We start from the raw sequence: 17461 nt of genomic DNA on the forward strand, positions 1-17461 counted from the left end.
AGGATATCCTGCAGGTCAGCGAGCCATGTTAACCTGCACAGGAAGTTGTCACTTGTTGGGGAGGAAGTGAGGATTCCAGCGTCCACGGGAGGAGTTTCTCTGAGGAGGTTGTGGTTTGAACTACACACTATGTGCAGATTGCGGGCTGAAAATGATTAATATAAATGTTACATGTTCAGGTAAGCTTGGTGAATTGAACCAAATGAAGTTGTCTTAGAATTTAATCGGCTAAACTCAAAATGTCCTTATGTAGATTTACATACAAATATAGGTATACAAGACTCTTCCTCTGCATGTTTTATTCAGGGGTTTTGTATAAAATTCAGCAATTTAACATTGGATATATTTATAGATACAGCTATCATACAACAAATATGTCATTACCAAACGTACAATGTCCCTTTACTGCAATTCATAAAATACCATAGTTACCAAAGGTACCAATGTAGGCTACTAGGTCCTGCTGAAAAAGCAGAATAACCGACAACAGTGAGCAATACCTAACTGTCTTTGTCAGAAAACTGCTGGTGTTATTATGACATTAACACTGTTTGGTGGTGACGGAGGTGTATGTGTGTATGTACATGTGTAATATGGCATTGAAGAGATTAATTTGTGTACCTTACTAAACTACATCTGCATTACAGTTTAAAAAAAAAAAAACACACACACACAGAAACATTCATATAAAAAGGATTGCATGAGTCAGTCCATGATTTCATTTGACCCATGTGTTGTACACTTTAAGAGCACTGCTTGTCTTGTACCTCCACAACAATTTCAAATAGATATATTTATTCCAGACAGTGAAATTGTCTGACTGCCTGCTGCAATATTTGGTGTCATTTTCTAATCACCAAAGTGTAACAGAAGGAAATGGTACCACATTTGATGTACTTTACGTTCAATGTTTGTTTTACATTTAGAGTTTATCCAATGTCTTCTTATCCTGCTCCTTATTTCCTGTCTCCTAAAAGACTGCTTTGATCGTAAACCCATTGACAAACACACTATGGTACATCTTAAACCACATAACTTGAATTTTAGTCACTGTTATAACATTGCAAAGTTGAAATTTAACGCTATGTACAGTACATACATAACTGGCTTGTCTTTTTTTCCTGTTAACATATTAATTTGTTCCGAAACAGTTTAAATTTTCGCATTTTCAATCCATTTACTTGCAGAACTCTGCATGCAAGATGGATCAAATCTGGCCACACTATTTTGTTATCAAAACGGTAATGGCATTTCTCATATATTAGAGCAACAAATCTTTAAAAAAAAGAATTTCTTGTGTAATTATTGTTGGGTTTTGATTGTTCATTCTTCCTTACATCTTTATGAGTTTATAGTTTATAACAATCTGAGCTCCCAAAACACAGAAAGTCATAATTCGCAGGTCTGTCAAAGATACGAGACATGCACAATTTACAAGTCTTTGCTGGATCAAATTCAACCACACTAATCATCTGTACTGTCTTAAGAGACAAGAGTGGACTCACGATCCAATTTAGACACCACTTTTTCTCTGTGAGCAGCCTGATTCTGCTTCATACACTGACAACTTAAAAATAACAGTGTTTTCTAGGGATATCCATCTCTTTTTCAGTCCCTCTCATTGCTTCCTTCCAGTTTCAGATGTTGTGTCCGTGGTCTGCTGGCACTAGCATCATCGCCGACTAGAACCATCTAATGGGCGTCCATTGCGCCTCAGATCCCTGGTAGCAAGATGCAGTGGGGGCCCACGGGAGGCTGCTAGAGTCCTAGGAGCTGGAGGTGAGTCCTGGTCCTCCATGAAGCTTTCAGGACTCCCTTCAGCATCACCATCAGGTAAGCTTCCACAGCTGGAGCTTGGCGACATTGTCTCCAGAAGATCATCCCTTGCCAAAGTCACTACAGTGTCTTGGTGCGGAGCACCCTGAGGCCCCCCCTCATGGTTCCCAACCCCAACCAGGAGCCCTGTGTCACCATCAGTTGTGTTGGCAACATTCCTTCCTCCATCCTGATCCTCCAGAAGGTTGGAGAGGAAGCTGATGTACTTCATAGCCAGCCGCAGGATCTCATTTTTGCTCAGCTTCTTGTCTGGAGGGTGAGTGGGGATCAGTTTACGAAGCTCTGCAAATGCACCATTTACATTCTGCTGCCGCCAGCGTTCACGACTGTTTGTGAAGATGCGGCGCACAATCTTTGGCTGGCCAGCTAGCAGGGGAAACAAAGACAGAAATGGAGAGAGTAAGGAGACAAGGTAATCATACAGATAAAATGCAGCATGCAGAGCTGAAACATAAAATGTGGTTTGTAGAAGCTACAAAGTAACTGTAAAAGAATTAGCTGCAGGAAACCAGATGCACAGCAGCTTTGAGACAAAAAGTTCTGACTTTTTTTATCCCTTAGAAGTAGGTTGCAAAACTGTCCTCTAAACAACCATGGATTTTTAGAGGATGGAGCAGAAATGTGCCATAAACTTTTCAAAAGTGATACAATGAGATAGCTGGTAAGGCTGGCTAAACCACACGAAAGGATGTCGAGGAGACATGCTCATCCCATTCAGCATGGGTGCTTTTTATTTATCTAGGCATAATAAAATGCTTCACTGCAGGTAGCGCCTATCCCCCCCCCACAACAATTTGGTGTCTTCTGGGCTATTGTTGCCCTTGGAACACACCCAGTGTATCTTAATCCCTCAGCCCACTCTGCAGTAAAACCTTGGCATGGAGGCAACAGCTCCCCCATCCTCCTCCCCTATATGACAGTGAGTGGGCAGCAGTGGAAAGCGTGTTTCAAATTAAATAAACCCCACATCTGCCCAAGAATTACTTATTCTAATGGTATGCAAGTACATATGGCATTCAGAGAGGCAGTTGTGTGCCATGAATTATGATTTCTTCATTCCTCAGTGGTTGAAGTTTAGTTTCTTAATTTCCTTTTTCTGCAAGGCATCTTGTGCAACACTGAGATTAGCTACAGTATTGATCCATGTCAGTGGATGAATGACAATGGAGATGAGGAGGGGATGTTTAGGGACTGTATTAGCGGAAGGAAGACACAGCAGAAGTGCATCTTACCATACTTATAAAGATCTAAAATGCGCCTACCCTCGTCGAGTTCAACCTCATAAGGCGCCGGGCGGCGCTTTACCCTGTTGCTGGGGTACATGCTGTACTGCTCCGACTCCCCTCCGAGACTAAAGGAAAAGAAAGTACAAAAGACTCACAGGTGTATGAGACATAATTCCTGCATATATATATATAATCAGAATACATCTTTCCTGCATGGCTTCTAAACCATGATCTTTGCAAAAGTATAACACAAATGCATATCTGTGTGTCTGATGGAACAACATATAGTGAATAATGTAAACATAATGTGAACTCAATTGCATCTCAAGCATCTTTTTCCTTAATCCTGCTGGGCATGATGGGGTCACATATAACCCCACAGAATTGAGCAACTTTCTGTGCTGAAGACTCACAATTGAGATAAAACATAGCCTACATTCATAGAGCCAGGTGATTTTTTTTTTTTTTTTTCTTTTTTTTTATCTGACTGCACCTTTACCTGTTGATGGCGGCAAGAGGCTGCGCCAGGTTGTAGAGCATCGCCCGGGCCGGGACAGGAAACGCGTTTGGGCTCAGCTGGACCATTCGAGCGTCGTCTCGTTGCGGCTGCGGCAGCGGCAACGGTGGAGGTCTGCGAAGTTCCGTGATCGGCACCAAATGGCTTTCAGTCCTCTGCTCGACCGCTTTTATAGCGTCCCTCCTGGAGAGCTCGATCACCGGCACTTCCCTTTTCAGGTCAAGGGCGTTGTGAGAGGCAGTTTCCTTGGCAACGCCGTTGATGATGATGCTGATGCTGGTCCCGTTGCTCGAGTTCTGCAGAGGAACGTCATCCGTCTCCTCAACCCCTTTGAAGCTCCCACCCCTCTCCTCCTCCTGCTCTTCCTCCTCCTCACCATGTTCCACCCCCTCCTCTCTTTGCGACTCTTCGTCCTCCTTGTATCCGTTCTGTCTGGAGATGATGGCGGAGTCCTCCCGCTTTCCAGGACCGGACCCTGCTTCGGGACTTCCAGGACAAAGCTCCTGCTGCCGCTTTTCCATCATTTTTAAACCGCCACCACTCGTTACAGTCCCACTATGTCCTAAATAAGATTTCCATCGATGAATTAATAATCAGAGGATCATCTGTTAAAGTACAAGATACACCCAGGCATTTGCTGTCTTTGCAAATTTTGAAAAGAGGAACCTAGGTTTGTTCCTTTTATTCTTATTATACATACATTTTACAAGCGTCTTATTCTTTTTCAACAGCTAAATGCAAAACATTACACAGGCAAATGTAAACCTGGCAATCAGCTCACAGTCCCTGGTTGCATTAAATGCTTCTTATTCAATAATTAAAAATATAGTTATAGTTGTTAATGCTCGAAAGGGTCACACATTTCCCACATGACAGGCTAACACTCATCAGCAGCTTAGTCATTAGTATTAAATTGAGCTCCTCGGGATTCTACAGTTTTTTGTGAAATATCGAAGGTGTGTCTTAAAGTTGATATGAAATACCCGCACGCGCTCATTGTAATCCACATTTCTCAAAATGTTTCGGTGAAACTAATTCGTTGGTGTTTTCAAACGGCAACTGACACCGTGAGCGTTTTGTGGTTTCCTCGTACATGTTTTTTTTTTTTGTTTGTTTGTTTCCTTTGTATTAAATTAAAGAAGCTCTCAAATAATTGCTTGCTCGGCCTCCGACACAGTTTATAGTACCGTTAACGCGCTATTTTCATTTTCTGCTTTGCATTGAGTAACATGTGTTAAAAGCCCATTTTTTTGGTGTATTTGGAAATTAAATTAACGACATGCAGAGACAATGTGGATACCAGGACTACCAAGAAAATCACATTGCGTCGAAATAAAATCCTTCTTATTCCCTACCTTCAGCGTGTCCGGAATAACCTCGACAGTACTTAAACCAGATCTTTTTTTATTATTATTATTATTAGCCAAATTGTCATCGTAGGTAGTTTTACCGTGGTGAAGGCCAGAAATGCTGTTGTAACAACCAAACATTAAGAGTTTGACATTTTGAATACATTCCAAACCAGTGTCAGGTGTTTTTTTGTGGTGATATTCGATAAAAGTCCCCGGAATATTATTTCAAACCAACAGCATGAACGCCGATTAAAAACGCTTTGTTATTTCTGGGAATTCTCCCACAGGCCTCGCATCCGTTATTCCGTAGTCTGTGCCGATCGCACAGTAACAGAAAATAAAAGCATTTCGCTCACAATACCAATAAAACGGAGCCCACAGAAGTCTAATTACAGCGAATGAAACAACAAACGCGATGGTATTTAATAGAGATGTATTTTTTTTTGCACTTACCGTTCCAGCCGTGTTGTTGATGTTACTGTGTAAGTGAAGCCATTTTGTGAGTGGGTCATCCATGTCTGAGGTTTTTTTCTTTTTTTTTCTGCCAGTTGTGGAGCAGTGTGTGAGTGTGAGTGTGAGTGTGTGTGTAGTTGAGTTATTCCTCACCGCATCCAGTGCGCTCCCTCTGTATGGGGAGCGGAACACAGGCCGCAATGTGGCCGAGTGAGATAAGCGCACGGCAGCGGCCTCTTCATTCCCGATAAGCCCCTAAACCCATTATTTATAAAATGATTCATTATTATTTGGCTGTCGTGGGCTATATAGTCTTGTGGAGGGCAAGGCATTAAAAAAAAAAAAAAAAAAAAAAAAAAAAGCAAACAGACGCAGCGCAACGGTCTGTAACAACGTGGGGTGGCATACTACTGTAGCCTGAGCCATAGTTGAGGTGTAGTAATTTTTTTAGTTTTTTAACGAGAGAAACAAAAGCTCAGGTTAAGCCTCTGACCAATTTCTATTCTATGCAAAGGCTTTTTTTTCAAGTCTCTCTAAGCCCATTCATCAAGCAATAAGATAAGCGATGATAGAGGACCATGTATCTTGTTTTATTTATTTTTTTGTATTTGATCTTAAAGAGAGAATATATTCATCTTTGTCCATTTATGATGGCGTCTTCCTACATAAAGAGTACTGTAACTTGGCGGTCTAATTGTCTTGATGGAAACGCCGGAATCGAAAAATTCTACGTCGATAAACAAATAAATGAATAAGGTGTGCTCCTGTGTGCTGGGTGGGAAGTTTGGCCGGCGGTTCCCCGGGGTCCACTGGGAGTCATGGCTCGGGCAGATAAAAGCCCGTTGGCCTCTGGAGGCATCAGATAAAAGAGCAGAGCATCAACTGTGACATGCTATCGGGGCACGTTCAGCACAGCCTTGATCGTAGCAGGTCCTAATAACGGATTTTCTACACATTTCTTCCCTTAAGTTGAATTATAAATCAACTGGGAAACGTGAAATTATAGAGCTTCGTTCAGATAGATAGATAGATAGATAGATAGATAGATAGATAGATAGATAGATAGATAGATAGATAGATAGATAGATAGACTTTAAAAAAGGAAGCTCTGACATCAGTCACGACGTTAAACCAGGCCCTGCAACAGCAGTCACGACCGTCATCCTGCATCCTGTGTTCACAACAGTTTAGCGTGAAACAACCCGAGAATATTCCCAAGTGAACGCGACTGTGCCACAAAGCATTAATTTAAACAATGCAAATCTACAGTGATAAGTGAATTGGTGCTAACCTCTGGAATCGAGAAAGGAGGTTTTTTTTCTGTTTGTGTGGTTAAAAAAAATAAACATAAAAAGAAAAAATTGCATGACCTTCAAGGATAAAAAGATCGACAAAATAAAAGATTTTTATTTAGAAGCAAAAGGCCAACAAACCAATACTGACCAATCATTGGAAGAATTAGCTTAGCATATACTGCACACAGTCAAAGCAAAAGGTGGGTACCATGCAGAGTCCCATGCAGGGAAACCTGATACACTGAAAAAATGATACCCACTCGCCCTCTTGCTCTGCACATGGCTCTTTGGATCTTGGCTAATGGGCCAAGCTAACATGTGACACACATCCCTACATATCATCACACATTTTAACTAAATAAATAGCTTTAAAAACAGTTTTCAATTTGTGAGAAAATATGATACTTCTCAGTCAGCTTTATTGTGTTATGATCTAAAGAAAAAAAAAAAGAGAAGAAAGGTCACCTGCTCATCTAATATAGTAGATAAAAATGTGCTGGGTTTAAATTCCTCAGCTATAAGACAATAAAAACTTTAAAATTCAGTTTCTCGGCAGCATATTTTCTGTACTGTTTGCACTAAAAGAAATGACCTCTCCCTCCCCTAAGTGTGTTGCAGTGTGACTTATTTCAAACTCTTGTCTACCACACATTCTAATCAATCTGCAGGGTTTGTATAGTTGTCAGTCTATGTCTCCAGGAGAAGAGGCTCTGTGCCGTGCATTTTCCGGCCCAGTCAGCGTTGATTGCGTCGGGACGGCAATATCCGAAGGGAAGCAGTGCTTTCACGGGTCATAAGCCTTGTCACCTGGTCCAAAGTCAGACCAGCCACCGCCTCCCCATTCACCTGTAGAATCTCATCGCCAACACTAAGGAGGCCAACATATGGGCCCTCACCACTGCCATCACCCACTTTCTCAACATATACGCCTACAGAGGGATACAAAAATGGGGCAAGGAAGGATGCTGGTTAGTTTAAAGTGATTCTGTACCCCAACGGGCCATCGTAGGGTAGCTTCGCTGATGGCTGAGGCCTAATTTAATTCTGCAACTGCAGAACCAAACTCTAAATGTAAGAGATTACGAGACAAACAGAACTTACCTGTGTCCGGTCGACCTTTACCCCTTGAAATGACAAAACCAAATGGACCGTTCGGGGGTTTGACAAGCTCCAGCAGAAGAGTCCCATCTGGGAAAGCCTGGGTGACCCGGCTCACTGGACGCACCATTCTAGAGACAAGTACGTCTTCAACACTTAGGGCTCTGTGAAGCTCAAGCTGGGGGCTATCAGGACTGTAGAAGCAGAAATGTGTGATTTTATTAAAGATTATCATGTGATCAAATCAAATACACAGCAGTTTTCTCTCCAGCTTTATCAGTCAGTCATTCTTCTGAGTGAATTTCTCTTATTCATCTTATTTATTGTATTTGCTTTTGACACCCACCTGGGTGCCAGACCATACGGTATCTGCACCTCTCCAAGTATTGTCGAACGTTCTGTTCTTCTCTCCAAACTCTGGACAGAGGAGGCTTTACGCAGCTGGGCCAGTGGCAGCACCTAGTGGCAAATGAATGGCATTGTAACGTGTTGTGTAGATGTAGTGGCAAAATTCCCCGGACCAGCTTTTGTAACCGCAGTCTTTTATATCATAGCTCCTTTAGGATGTCTGTTTAACAACACACAAGCATGGCCTTTCAGACGGACAGTGCAGGCCATTACTTAGGGTAAGAATGACCAGACAATCTGAAATGCATTATTTGTGCTCCAATAGTCAAACAATAAAGTTACAATTAACCTTCTAAATAATTTCTAGAAATTATTACATGATTTCTCCACGATACCTTTCTTTTTAAGGTAAAAACCAAATGTGACTTTGAGCTCTTTTGCTTACCGTGTGCAGGGTCTGCAGTGAGGGTGTCCTCTGAATGCGGATGGTCGGCTGAGGTCTGCGCGTGGGGCTTGGTGAGGCTGAGCTTGCCTTGGGAACAGCGGGGATACTGAGCTGTTCCATGCTGCTGGAGCGACTCCCTTTCACAAGTCTGCCAACGCTGTTCAGACCAATGGAGGAAAAGAAGCGGCGCAGGAATAGCTTTGGCCTTCCATCCAGTTTTCTTAAGGAGGAAAGTATAACAACATAGACTTAAAAACTGAAAATAAACTAAAGAACTAATAAACACACTCTGGATATTCATTTTTTTTAGTTTACTTGTCACATATGTTTCCATCTTTCTCATACTGTATGAATGAATGGACTCTTGCTTTTCATCGCCAAAAGAGGGCAGAATTGTCTTGGTACTGACATGATATTTCCAGCAATAACATCCCATGGAGTGCAGGTCAGAGTTTTAATCTCCCAACTGTTACCAGTGCCCCGCTGAAGTCATTGCAGGGACAGTGTTGGTGAGGGCAAGGGATTTGTTGCCTAAGCTATGACAAGAACATTTGGAATTTTGGCTTACCTTGAACTGTCAGAGCTTTCCTCCCATAAAGCCTCAGCTTTTAGATGTTCTGCTCTCAACAGCTCAGCTCTGAGATCCTCAGCCCGAGACATACCAAGGCCACGCATACGGCACTCTGAACCAGAACCAGTGTCTCCACTTAGACCTGCTGAGAGACAGTCATTACTGATCACTATTCTATTCTATTCTATATAGTTTTTTTTTCAGTTTAAACAAAATTTTGTAAATTCATTAGCACGAGTTTATCTGTAAAGTCAAACTATGACTAATCTTCAATTGTGGTAAAATAGACTTTACTTGTATATGCTATGAGGAAAAGTTTGGAATTTTTGGTTTGTGTACTTCATTTCGGAAGTGTATGGTAATAAAAAAAAAAGCTACAAAATACTTCCACTGCATTGCACTTTAGACGTGCTGTCCATTTTCACTGCCATCATTACATTTCTTACTGAGTGAGAAGTTTTCATTATTTCATCTGGTAAGTTATAAAAAGCAAGGTGTTATGCATATTCTTAATTGTGTTGACAATTTGGAATCTGAAACAATTCTGCACCGCAGTGACAAAAACGCACCTTCATGTCTAGGTACAAAAATGGAGCTATTACAGCTAAAGTCAATTGTGAATTACTGGTTAAGCTACCAGGCATGTTTTGTACTGTAGGATGAAGTTTGAGTATGCTGAGAACATCCACATAGACAAAATAGGAACTCGTAAACAGCCTATCTATCAAGAGTTTAGCTTATATATTTGCCTATGTCTTTGAGTTGTTTAAGGTACAATCATCGACCCTTTTCCTTTGTCAGTGATTAGGTTCTATCTTTAAAATTAAACAAAGTTCCACAGTATTTACCGAAAGTACCATCTATGTACTGTACAGGGTACTTTTCTGAAAATGTACGCACAGGTTCAGAAATCAAACTCCTCATTCTCTGTGTTGGCATTACCACATTAGATGTTTGAACAAAGGCTCTGCTAGACTTAACTCACCTGCTCCATCTGGAGTAGCATCCCAGAGCTCAGCAGATGGCATATCTGTGGGGACTCTGGCTGGCGAGTACCTCAGGGTGGAGGGCCTGATACAGTGCACTGGACTGCTTGTTGCAGGTGTCCCTTGGCTTAGTGACACAGGAGACTCCCTTCTTGTCTCTGGGGAGTCCACTAGGGCTTGGGACCCACCCTCTCCTCCCTGATTGGAGGACATCTGAAACTGAACTGCAGCAGAGCGATTTCTTGAGCTTGACTTCAGGGCTGACTTTATAGGCAGGGATGGGGCGGGTGATTCTCTGAGACCACCCGATGCCTCAAGTGAATCTGGCTCAAGAGAAACAGGGCTATCAGGCGCAAATGAAACCGCTCTGCTCAAGTTGACCCTGTTCCGTGGATTTGAGTTGCGACGCTGAGCCCATGATGGACCATAAGGACCATGGCCCGACTCTAACCGACTTTCTCCTTTCCTGCTTCTTCTCCTGAGTTTCCCAAAGCCAGACGACTTCCATCCCATGCTGATTTCTTTATTTTCCCCAAGCACATATGCTCCGGCAAAAGTGACAGTAAGTGGAGCTTTGGGACGGGTACTTGCATCTGGTTTATTTGCGGGCGCCAGGCGAGGAGCTGATTTACCTCGCGGTTCCTCAAGGTTCCCAGACTGCTGTGGCTCACTGCTCTTTAGATCTGATGATGAAGAGATGGGCTGAGGTTCCCTGACTACAGACCCACACGCTTCACACTTCTTCACCAGCATTATTATCTCTTTAACAACTGTTGTGGTTTCATCACTTGTTACTGTATTACTATCTTCTTGCTTCTGGGAGGGAGGCAAAGAGACACTTCTTTGGCCTCTGCCCCTCTCTGAGCCACCACTACCGGAATCTGTATTGTTTTCTTTACTCTTGGACTTCACAGGCCTTCCACGCTGTCTCAATCTGTCTAAATAACGAGACTCCGCCTCTTTCTCTGATTCATCCTCAAAGCGTACACGTGTGGGTGAACAACCGTACCGTCTGGATCGGCCAGCTTGGTCACTGGGGGAAGTGTCTCTTTGTGTAGGGACAAGAAAGGAACTAGATACAGCTTGGGCTGTTAGATCTTCTTTGGCTTGAACGGGTTTCTGTATTGTTGTCGGACCAGCTGATTCAATTTGCTGCTTCTTCCTGCAAGAAAACGGAAAGGTATATATATCTGTGTCATTTAAAATGAGAAGATATTGCATCAGTTTGTGCACGAGTATCTCTTAGAAGTGAAGCAAAATGAAAGCAAAAGGCAACAACAGAAAGGAACTGATTTACAGTCATCTCTCAGCATCAGACCACTTCAACACAGGACTTGCAGCGAGTTTAGTAACAACAAAACTTGCTCTTTTCACACTAAACCAGAGATTTAATCAGTACTGTTCACGTAGTGACTACATCTGTCCCTGTTACCATGGCCCAGATTTCTTATGCCATCGTAAATGTATCATCCAATGCAAGTATTCCTAATCCTGAATTTAGTGAAGGCTTCCTGGTTACAAAAGGGGATTTTCGGAACAAGACTGCATGATTTTTACACTGTTACATAAACAGTATAAGAGCAACATTTTCACAACATTGTCAGCTTTGTGCTTGTATTGAGAAAGCACGGTCAGGTTCCAAAGCTTTCAGTTATGCAACTTGCCAAAATAAGCCAAGTGCAAGAGAATGATTGACAAAGCAGAGAGGAAGTTAGATGGATAGCAAAGAGAGACATAAGGGCGGGACATAAATGATGAATAAACACAATAAACCTGTTAACGTTCAGCCAAAGGAACCTTTCAACACACCATGAATCCTATCTATGCACGCACACCGAACAAAGTAAGTGGTAAGTTTACAATGTCTTACATTTCACTTCTGAAGCAGCCAAAAATATTTAAGATGAGACATAAGACATTTTTTTCCAACTTACACTGTGGATCTCTGATCAGAATGGGAGCGTCGAGGGCGATCACCTTTAAAGTGATTGGAGCGAGCCTTGAGTCGAGCTCGCTCCAGAAGACGCTTGGCTTCCTCATGTCTTGGGCTTAGAGGGAGTTCATCACTGATAATAAGAAGTGACCTGGTGACCAAGAGAAAAAGAAAATAAGAATTGTCTCAGAAATATGCCATGTAGGCGATGAAAACAGCAAAGGAAAGGATAGATTTGAGAGTACAATGATACTCAAATATATCTTCATCTGTTTGAGTACAGTTTAATTTAAATAAAGCGTTAAAATGTGCCATGTTTGGTCTGTTTTAACACATATCCAGTAACATCAGACTGACTTAACATAGAGTGAATCAAGCTGTATCTGCCTAAGCTGTCTTATGCAATATCAGATAGATAGACTGGGGAATGGCCCTGGTGGTGAGCAGCAGAAAGAAACGTCATCCATGCATCTATCCATGCCCCCTGAAGCTAAGCTGCTCTGTATTGTGCTTCATCGTCTGTACTTGTCTTTATCCCTTGGCCCAGTGATAAAGATAGCATGATACACCAGCCATGTGGATTATCCTTGTAATGGACTGAATGTGATTCATTCTCTCCTGTGTGTCCAAGATGAGAGCATTATTGTGTTTCGGTAGATTAAAGTTTGTACGGTCACCTTTTTTCTTATACTAACACTTAAAAGCACATTAGAATTAAAAGCTTGTTTAGGTATTTCACGAGCAAGTGTTTCATTACAATCATGATTAGAATAATAAATTACAAAACATAGCTACTATTGTAAAATAGTTATGGAGTTAAAACTGCAATAAAATTAACTATAATCTAATTTGGGATCAAATAGCAGTGTAATCAGAATATTGCTTATGGTACTTGTATTTTTTTTCATGAATGGATTCTTTTTCATACCTCCATCTCCTCTTGTCAATTACTTAACCCTATTGTCACAATTTTTGTCTCGATTGTCTGGCATTGCAGTTGCTTCTCTTGAGGGAAAAAAACCTCACTCAGTATCTCAAGCAGGAGAAACTGTAGAGGTGATATATGTATGAGGAGAGGATAATAAATAGTCCATAAGAGTTTTATGTAGCCACAGCTATCCACAGCTATCTAGCATAGCAATGCTCACCTCAAATATGGTTCAAGCTCCTGAGCAAGCAGGGCCGTGTCTGTACTGTCCAAAACACCATGGTCACCTGAAACTGGCATAAAACAGAAAGGGAAAATACAAATCTGAAAAAATCTGGAAAAGAACAAAGGGCATTGTTAGCATGTGCAATCATGGTAAAGAGAAGAAAAGTAAGTATACCCTCTCTCAGTTCTTAGGTTTTATGTATCAGAACATAATAAAGATTTGGTCCTTACCAAGTCTTAAAATTTGGTAAAGACATGTTCAGATGAACAACATATTACACAGTGTCACAAAGTGTGACAAATATATAGGCCAATATGCAGAAGCAATATGTGAAAAACTTTGTACAGCCCATAAATCGGTAGTTTGTGGACCCACCTTTGGCAACAATAACTTGAAATGAATGTTTTCTGTATGATGCTAACAGTCTCTGTGGTGAGATTTTGGCCTACTCTTCATTCAACCATTACTGTAGTTCATTGAGGGCTGCAAGCATGTCTTCACATCCCACCCCAGCTTTTAAATCAGGTCTGGACTTTTCTGCTGTTTCGGATCTTTGTTTAACTGTAAGACAAATGCCCTCACATTTGACTCCAAAATACTTTGGTATACAGAAGAGTTCATGGTTGACTCAGTGACTGCAAGGTGCCAATGTCCTGTGGCTGCATGACAAACCCAAACCATCACGTCTCCACCATCTTGCCTGACAGCTGGTATGAATTGTTTCTGCTGATATGCCACGTTTGGTTTTCAAAAAATGCTGTACAGTGCATTTTGATTACTTTGAACACTCCACTCTACTTTGGTCCCATCTGTCCAAAGGACATTTTTTCAGAAGCCTTGCTTGGTTGATTCTGATATGACTTTGTAAGCCTACACCTTGATGCCATGTAAGTAGAGGTTTCCTCCTGATAAGCCTTCCAAAGTGACAAAATGTCTTTTTCACATTGTACTTTTTTAAACTTTAACTTTAAACATGCTACCTAGCTTCTGGAGGCTAAGGTGTAGCTCTCGGTTTTTTTTTGCAACATTTCTTGAATACTTTATACAAGCAAACTGCCAAAACTCCTGCTACAATAGACATGCTGAAACTTGCTTGATCAATTCATCAAGTGAATATGTTAAGACGCACATGGCCGCTACTTGCCCTCCTAATTCGTATGGGAAAATGTTGTTAAATAAATGATGACATGGCGTAATATGTCATGCGTTTTTGTTAATCTGAGGTTGTATTTACCTTATCTAAAGATCTGGTAAGGCCAAGATTATCTTTTTCTTTTACATCCTGCTTGTTTTAATTCAATTTAACATTTTCATGTCTTTGTTCCCTTTTCATTCAATTAGCATGTCACAACTTTCTTAAATAAGTAATTATTTAAGGATCAGTTCATATTTAGCTTTAAGTTTGGGGATAAATACAATTGCCAAAAAAAAATATCCACGATGAGACCTACAAGGGTATTAAAGCCATTGGGGTTTTGTGTAGGTTTTCATAAAATATAATACTATAAAATTCACTTTGAATCCGGTAGGCTAAGCCTGATTCTCAATGTTAGTTGAAGAAGAAAACAGATTATAGAAGCAGTGAGAGACAGATAACAGCTGATTTCATTGCCAAGGAAAGATCACTCTATCCTATTTAGACTTACATCTGCGTTTCTTCCTCTAACCCCCCCTTCTGGTATTGAACCACACTCAGCGTTGAGACTTGTAATATTTGACACAATAAACATGGTAAAATACATAATCCGTGAACCTACATGCATACAAAGACATCCAGTGGCTCTCAGATAGAGATACAAACACAGGGACACTTCCCCCACTGCTCTGACCGCTAATAATAGCAACACCCTAGTACACATCTGCACATCTGACATCTGTTCAGTGCTGGGAATCGGCCAGGTTATATACTGCATTTTAATACAACCTTCTGGGCAGACAGAGAATGACTTTTAAATGGCACTTTGAAAGACTCCAACAACTGGAAAGCATTCTATAAAGACAAAGTGGACTAACTTTTAATGGTTTAGCATGATTTGGGGGGAAAACATAAAAACTGAAAGCACTATTCTGAACTCTCTATCTCAATTCTAGCATGCAAGCATGTCACAAAAACTGCTAGAAAAAATTCAGATGCAACAATATAGAATTGATAGTGTTTAAATTCCTTGCATGAAGGAATGCACAAATAAAAATCAAAGAACTAAATCTAAGCCACTTATTGAAACGTCCTCAGTCAAGCTTTAAGATGATCTGTTGCATCAGTATATGTGATCAAATGTTTATTCATTTTGAAAGACATGTCACTGTTTAAAAGGTAGTGTTAGCTACAGTGAGAAACAAATGTCAGGAGTTTAATGGCGTAGTCACAAGCTTTATCACGCTTTCAGCCATTTGCTATTAAACTAACACTGATGCCAATTCAAGATGGGGAGGAGCAATCTTCACCTGAATTCAGTTGGTTTTTGTTTATCGTTTGATTGATTGGTTTGAAAAATTTGACACCTAACACTGAATCCATAGAATTTCCCTCACAAGGTTTACCTTTATAATCCACTCTGCATGTTATATCTCCACAAGAGTCGACACTTTCTTCTCCATGCTGATCTGGTTCATCTCTGCTGTTTTGTTGTCTTTCCCTTAACTTTGCATAAGCCCTCTCCTTCACTCTGAGCTTCAAATCTTCGCAGAGCACTCCGCTTTGTGACGACATGCTCTCCCAGCTGTCTGAGCTGCACATTCCTTTGGCTGAATCGGCCCCGTCTGCTTCCCCTTGCTCACAGCTGTCCAGGTAGCACTCCACGTTATCCAAGTATTTCAACTCTGATGACACATCCCTTCCCACCTCATTCCTGCTGTCTGTTTCAAATGGTTTAGACTCTGCGTGAGGCTCTGCCAGCACCTCTATCTGAGTGTAGTCTTTCAGTGGTAAAGTCGGGGGTATGTTGTGAGGGCCAACCCCATTGAGTAGCAATGTTTCTGGGCGTGCAACTCTCCAGAAGCCTTTTGGAGGTGCCCAGTGTTTTACTGAAGAGGAGGAGTCAGAAGTGGTAGCAGTAGAAGAGGGCAGAACGGGCAGTAGAGGAGGGGGCGATGGTTCCTCCTTGCTGCTGCTCGAGTGGTCTGAGAGAAGACTCTCCAGACTGGTGCCCTCCCTGAGCCCACTAGGCTCCCTTGTCTGAGAACTAGCCTGGCCCTCCTTTTTATCTGACTTCTCCTCTTCACTTTCCTCCTCCCCGTGCTTTGTTTTTGCCTCAACCGGAGGACTGTGGATCTCCAACCTAACCTGCACCTCTACCTCCTCTTCTGCATCACTACTGCTCAAGTCTCTCGCTGTTCCTGATCGCCAGGAGGTCGCAGGCACAGATGGCTGCCCCTTTCCTCTGGGTCGCTGCCTGAGAAAGATTTCAGATGACATCTGCCCAGCTGGACTGCTCATTTGAACCTCTGTGTCCAACCTTTCTCTGTCCTTCTCTCTTTCTCTCCCCCGTGTCCTTCTCTGTGTCAGCGACTTCACCTTGGTCTGTAGTGTGTGCATGGCTGAATTTTGAGGAGGAGCAAGTGAGGTGTTCAAGGAGGGTGCTGGGAAAACAGGCTCAGGAACAGGGCCGATAATCAGCCCCCAGTTAATAGGAACCCCCGTGGGCACAGGGCAACTGGATTTTGGATGTATACTGTCATCTGCTTTCTCCTCCTCCATCGGCTGGTCAAGCGAAAAAAGGCCTAGATGGATTCTGTAGAAAAAGCAGAAAGTTTTATCATTCTTATGCACACAAAAAGAAAGATGAAATCAGTTATTGCGTCTCTCTTCGTGGTGGGAGGAGATATCTATTGTGGATTGAGTCACGTTGCCTTATCCAGTGATTACTTTGCAGGGCGCAGGATAATCCTTCAGAACAAGAATAAGCAACTGCTGTTTGCTACTGAGACCCTACAAGCCTAAGCATACGATGTATTTTCTTTCTCAGCAAGATCAATGTCAAGTACCAAAAAAAGTATTCTGTGTCACACTTTCAATTATCAGCTCAGGAACAAAGTGCGATTTGCTTAATTGTTGACTTTGAAAAAAAAAACATTTTCATAAAACCATAATACTTGTAATTTTGCAAAACGTCGACATAGAAACACTATAACATGCATACTTGAATTATGAACAAAATAGCTTCTTAATACATGGGATGAGAACATATTTTCAGAGGCTAAAACACATGAAGAAAAAGCAACCTTGGCGGTAGAGATAATAATCTTTA

General features: G+C 41.7%; 2 protein-coding genes across 4 annotated transcripts; both read right to left on the reverse strand.

Annotated features, from left to right (window-relative positions):
- Positions 1-284: 284 nt before the first annotated feature.
- LOC142399064 (T-cell acute lymphocytic leukemia protein 1) lies at positions 285-5664 on the reverse strand. Of its 3 annotated transcripts, none has more exons than XM_075483441.1 (4): positions 5385-5664; positions 3562-4134; positions 3099-3187; positions 285-2202 (listed from the first exon to the last, which is right to left on the reverse strand). In XM_075483441.1, exons 1-4 carry the CDS (start codon positions 5441-5443, stop codon positions 1673-1675), a joined length of 1251 nt encoding a protein of 416 aa, XP_075339556.1. In that variant the 5' UTR covers positions 5444-5664; the 3' UTR covers positions 285-1672. The 3 variants fall into 3 exon arrangements, with proteins under 3 accessions (XP_075339556.1, XP_075339555.1, XP_075339554.1); XM_075483440.1 differs by having other exon boundaries at positions 3562-4141; positions 5538-5663; XM_075483439.1 differs by having other exon boundaries at positions 3562-4141; positions 5385-5662.
- Positions 5665-6812: 1148 nt separating this feature from the next.
- Positions 6813-16911, reverse strand: LOC142399514 (uncharacterized). Its single transcript, XM_075484242.1, has 9 exons — positions 15756-16911; positions 13209-13281; positions 12062-12211; positions 10127-11289; positions 9139-9283; positions 8571-8790; positions 8124-8236; positions 7781-7971; positions 6813-7608 (listed from the first exon to the last, which is right to left on the reverse strand). Exons 1-9 carry the CDS (start codon positions 16909-16911, stop codon positions 7415-7417), a joined length of 3405 nt encoding a protein of 1134 aa, XP_075340357.1. The 3' UTR covers positions 6813-7414.
- Positions 16912-17461: the final 550 nt, after the last annotated feature.

This window comes from Odontesthes bonariensis, chromosome 14 (genome assembly GCF_027942865.1).
Source record: "Odontesthes bonariensis isolate fOdoBon6 chromosome 14, fOdoBon6.hap1, whole genome shotgun sequence".
Taxonomy (NCBI): Eukaryota; Metazoa; Chordata; class Actinopteri; order Atheriniformes; family Atherinopsidae; genus Odontesthes; species Odontesthes bonariensis.

Coding starts and splice junctions, on each gene's coding strand:
- LOC142399064 (XM_075483441.1), bottom strand. CDS start 5,443: ATGACCCACTCACAAAATGGCTTCACTTACACAGTAACATCAACAACA. Junction 4,135..5,384: donor TCAACAACACGGCTGGAACG/GTAAGTGCAAAA, acceptor TTTAGGACATAG/TGGGACTGTAACGAGTGGTG. Junction 2,203..3,098: donor TGAGGTTGAACTCGACGAGG/GTAGGCGCATTT, acceptor TTCCCCTGCTAG/CTGGCCAGCCAAAGATTGTG.
- LOC142399514 (XM_075484242.1), bottom strand. CDS start 16,911: ATGGAGGAGGAGAAAGCAGATGACAGTATACATCCAAAATCCAGTTGC. Junction 11,290..12,061: donor TCTGATCAGAGATCCACAGT/GTAAGTTGGAAA, acceptor GTTTTCTTGCAG/GAAGAAGCAGCAAATTGAAT. Junction 7,609..7,780: donor TAAAGGTCGACCGGACACAG/GTAAGTTCTGTT, acceptor ATCCCTCTGTAG/GCGTATATGTTGAGAAAGTG.